Source organism: Eurypyga helias, unplaced genomic scaffold (assembly GCF_000690775.1).
Source record: "Eurypyga helias isolate BGI_N326 unplaced genomic scaffold, ASM69077v1 scaffold38113, whole genome shotgun sequence".
Taxonomy (NCBI): Eukaryota; Metazoa; Chordata; class Aves; order Eurypygiformes; family Eurypygidae; genus Eurypyga; species Eurypyga helias.
The window spans coordinates 20,342-24,887 of record NW_010243724.1 but is presented as its reverse complement, the minus strand read 5'-3'; the positions used below and the strand labels follow the sequence as shown (position 1 = coordinate 24,887).

The 4,546-nt window shown below is 43.5% G+C and overlaps 1 protein-coding gene across 1 annotated transcript in view; it reads left to right on the top strand.

Moving 5' to 3' along the window:
* The window catches only part of ITGA2 (integrin, alpha 2 (CD49B, alpha 2 subunit of VLA-2 receptor)), a gene marked incomplete at its 5' end in the record, with an annotated part of 32,569 nt that overhangs the window by 23,064 nt on the left and 4,959 nt on the right, over positions 1–4,546 (top strand). Inside the window, 4 exons of the mRNA XM_010149530.1 lie at positions 746–848; positions 1,682–1,792; positions 2,317–2,421; positions 2,734–2,847. Of these exons, the coding sequence (XP_010147832.1) occupies positions 746–848; positions 1,682–1,792; positions 2,317–2,421; positions 2,734–2,847 (433 nt within the window). The remainder of the gene's footprint in view (positions 1–745; positions 849–1,681; positions 1,793–2,316; positions 2,422–2,733; positions 2,848–4,546) is intronic.

The following is a 4,546-nucleotide window of genomic DNA, read 5'->3' as shown; positions in this document are numbered from 1 at the left end:
GAGGAGTTGCTCACAGGTAGCACATGGATGTGATGCACAACACAGGGATGCTTTCATTGTCTTTGAGCATGGTGCCAACTACCTGAGCCCCTCAAGCATCCACAGGCCCTCACACCATGGCCTTCCATCACACACCTGTGATTTCATGCTGCAGTGGGCTGCAACCACCATCATGTTGCTTTGGAAATTCTGAATTTTGAAACCACAAACACTACAGAAAGCAGCCCAGAGCAGAACAAGGGGTACTCGATGTGTACCATCCACACAAGCTGGGTGCTGTGTGTGTTTCCATACCCAGGCATGTGGAAACAAGCCTGTCTGGGGTCTATGGCATTAGGGCCCCGGATCTCCCTCAGAGTCTGTTGTTGTTTGCTGTTATAGATGTACCAAGGGCAACCGTCGGGGGCCCTTTCTGTGGAGAGACCACTACAAGGCCGGAAGTCACAGTTTAGGCCCAGGAGAGGAGCTTGCAGTATGGCACTGAAACACCATGGGATGCAGGAGGCTGAGCAGAGCCTGCATCTCAAACAGGCCTCCTGTCTTACCTTCACTTACTCGCTCTGGCTCCAGGGTTTAGTACACCCTGTATTTTCCTAACCAACTTTGTAAAATTCAAACAGCAGTACAAGGCATTGATTTTTCCTCTGACTGTACTTCTGACCTGTTTCGTGAAAGCACATCCAGTAACATATGTTTTCAAAGCAGCTGCCAAATTGAAATGTATTGTTTTATGGTTGTTAACTAGGCTTGCCAACATCAACTTCTATGAAGTACATTCTGGTCGCAACATTCCTTCCACTGTGAATAATTTTGAAGACATTGGCCCCACGTTCAACTTCTCAGTTAAGGTTAGTTGATGTTTCTGGTTCTGGTTCGAAAAGCTGCTTACTTTCTCCTGTAGCCTGGTCCCAAAACATAGTTGAAAAAACATTCCTGATTTCATGTCTGATTTTGATGCTTTTGCATCAGTCAAGTAAGAAAAAGAGAAAAAAATTGCAAATACCCAGGGGATAAATGCTTACAGTCTTTAGGAGGTTAAGGATGAAATTTGCACTTACTGCACAAGCAGAACGGGTAAGGGATTGGTCCTGCACTGTTTACGTATTTAGAAAATGGTTAATGCTTAACTTTAGGCCAACTTAGTCTGTTTTTTCACAGAGCATATTAATCTTCTGCTGACTTGATAAAGGAAAACAAGTCTTAGCAGGTTTAGACTTTGAAACTTGAAGTTTTGGCAGGGGGTTAAGTGCTCAGACCAGATGCAAGAACTAACCAGCTCACAGCATTTATTACATAACTCGGAAAAACTTAGATCCAAATTAGCAACGTGGAAGAAACCTAAATTATGTTCCATTTACATTCCTGTAACAACTACTCTAAAGTACTAAATAACAGGCCTATTGGCTGGGGCAGGATATTTGCTTTTCAAAACACACTGCATGCAGCGAATAAGAGCTTACCTATTGAAATGGAGAGGGACCTGAAGCTATACAGTATGCTTTCTGCTTTACAACTGGCATATGTAATTATTACTCTAGTTAAGTGTCTTAATACAAAAATATTGATGGAAAAGGAGTCCAGTTCTTCCATACTCATCCATGCTTTCTGATTTTCTTGTTATATCAAATAATTATTCATATGTCTAGCTACCAGAATTAATTGTGAGTTATTTGCTTTGCAGGTGACAACAGGAAATATTCCAGTAAAGATGGCATCTGTAAAAATCTATCTTCCAGAACTGACCAGCAAAGACAACCCACTGATGTACACAACTGCAGTTACTACAGACCAGGTGGAAACTGAATTACATAAACCCCAAAACACAGCAGTTTAATTAGTACCATAAACATCAATTATTTTCCTCACAGTGCAGATGAGATTCAGAGAATCTATGCAGTTTCTCCTTGTCCCTTTCTCATAAAGGAAAGGGGGAGGACCATGATGTCAGCAGTATACTACTCTACTACTTGGCAGATGTGGATTATCTTTATGGTCCATGGCTGACTTTGCATATGAAGGCTCTGGAACTCTTCAGCTAGGTCCTTCTCCAAGTTCCTGGGAAGGTTGTAGTAAAAATGGAATTTTCGTATCAGGGCAAACCCTTCAGGTCAATCTAGGGGGAAAAAAATATCGTAAAAGCTGTTTAATTCTGACCAAAACCATATACAGTCTCTTAATGCCCTAAAGTATCCAGTGTTATGTAATTCACTACCTAGCATTTCACCCACCATCTCATCCCAGAAGTATGCATTGATATGATGACTATAAACTCCTGAGTATGATGTCATCCAATTTCATTCCTGTCATCTTTCCCAGGCCAGAGGTGTTACTTGTCAAGCTCTGATAAACCCACTGCAAATAGGGAAAAGACCTTATTCTGCATCTTTCACGAGAGAGAACTTCAGAGCTTCCAAAGAACTGGTGAGTAAGACTCAGGGCTGCCGTACTGCAGGACAGGAGTGCGGAGCTGATCCTTAGGAGCCCACTGCTGTACCCGTGGGGACAGTTGTGGTGAGGGTGGCATTCCTCATTCACTGTGCAGGAGTGTATCCTACGGATGTTGTCACACTCGCTGCACCTGCCTTTGATGAAGAAAAGGTGTGTGTTCTTCACAGCCTGCAAGCACTTATTATGTATGCATGGAATAGGAAGGGCAAAAAATCAGGATGTTAAAAGAACATTTCTTAAAGTGTACTTTTAATGCATGCCTCTCCTTGCTGTTTCTCCTGGAAGAACTGTATGAACGTGAAGTGCAGTACCATCACATGCAAACTGGAAGACCTTATGCTGAAGGGGGAGTACTTTGTGAATGTGTCCACCCGGATCTGGAATGGTACCTTTGCTGCTGTGAGTATCAGCTGCATCTTCCTGAAGGATCTAATACTCAAATTTATTTCCTAACTCCTGGTTTTTTTCAAAGTTCAGTAAAGAGACCTTCCAATCTAGAAAGACCTTTCTTTACTTTAAATTGCTGTCTTTTTCCAGATTGAAAACTTGAATCTAGAGAAGTAAAGAGAGTAGTGAGGCTGCATAATGGAGCTGATAACCTTCAGTCCACTGCAAAACCCAAGAAAATGCTGTGATAATGCAATCTTCACAGTTGCAAAAAACATCTTCTGTGTGTTAAATTCATTCAAGGGGAACTACAGTTTCCACAAAACTCAGCACAGGACAGCAGAGTACAGCATTGTCATAGCCTGGAAAATCATGTTGCTTTCAGTTTTTGAACATCACAGCCTACACAGTGATCTATTTAAGTCACATCAAAATATCAAAAGTCTTTTAGTCCTGCCTATTATATTTGTTAGAGAAGGTGTAGGAATTTTTTTTTAATTGCTTTTTTGTTGTTGTTGGTTTTGTTAGGGCTTGTATGAAGGAAACAGTCCTTGCTTAAAGACCTACAGGATGTTTGCAAATATCCATCAATAATATCCTGATTTTCCCATTTTAAATCACCATGTGTCCTCCAGGATATAACTCATCATGAATTACCAGACTTTTGAAATGAGACCATGTTTGCTTCTTAGCTAGGCAACCAACCAACCAGTCTTGGGAGTCCTGTGTTTGCCTAGAGCGTCAGGAATACGATGCAGTCTCCTTAGTTTGTCTGGCAAGTCTTATGGCAGGTATTGACATTTAACAGCAGGGCTGTTGTCAGGTTTAGCATTCAGCTCTTCAAAGGAAAAGGTCATGTTGATAATGTAATATACGTGTGCAAGTGTGTGAAGGAAAGCATCTGTCTGTCTTCAAAGTCTGTGTTTTTCGAATCAGCTGAGTTGGGGCCACTTGTTAGTGCTGTCAGGTACGCAGAAGGTGGAGACCTTACAAAAGGTTGCTACCCTTGCAAGAAAGTGAGTGGAAATAATTCGTTTAACACTCAGCGATGAGAAGGAGAGATGGCATGTCATGGTTTTCCTCTCACCTCCCATTTTGTTATTTTCTATTTGATGTCAGTGTTCAGTGCAAATAATCTCACAAACACTCAATAATGCACATAATCAGCCTTTTTATTTAGTGGCAATCAGTCACTGTCCAGGAAGGCGCTAGCAGGCTTGCCGGTACCTGCTAAGCAAGGAAAGATGTGTTGAGGAATTAATGAGGCGCTCTGAGTAGCACTGAACCTCTGGAGTGCAGAACAGACGACTGGGGCAGCAGCCGCCGGTGCAGGCCTGCGGGAACTGTGTGCTGCAGGGGTGGTCGGTGCGTGGGCTGCTCCCGTTCCCTGTGGCCCTGCCACAGACAAACTGGCTGAGGACACGAGTGACAGAGCAGGCGTGGCATTTGTTGCGAGTGCTGCTCTGGCAGCAGGGACCGGGTGGGGCCGCCCGTGCGGCCTGCACATCCCAGTGCCCCAGCCCGCGCCCAGGGAGGTGGGCCTGACACCAGGCTCCTTTTCAAATGGAAACGGGCTGAAGATTTCTGTCATGTTTAAGATGGGAGGGCGATGTCAGAATTTGAGCAGTGGAGAGGAACAGATAGTGATAGGGAAAAATAAATGGGGAAAACCAGAAGCATTGGATGGGGAGGGGGGTGGTTGGGAAGGGAA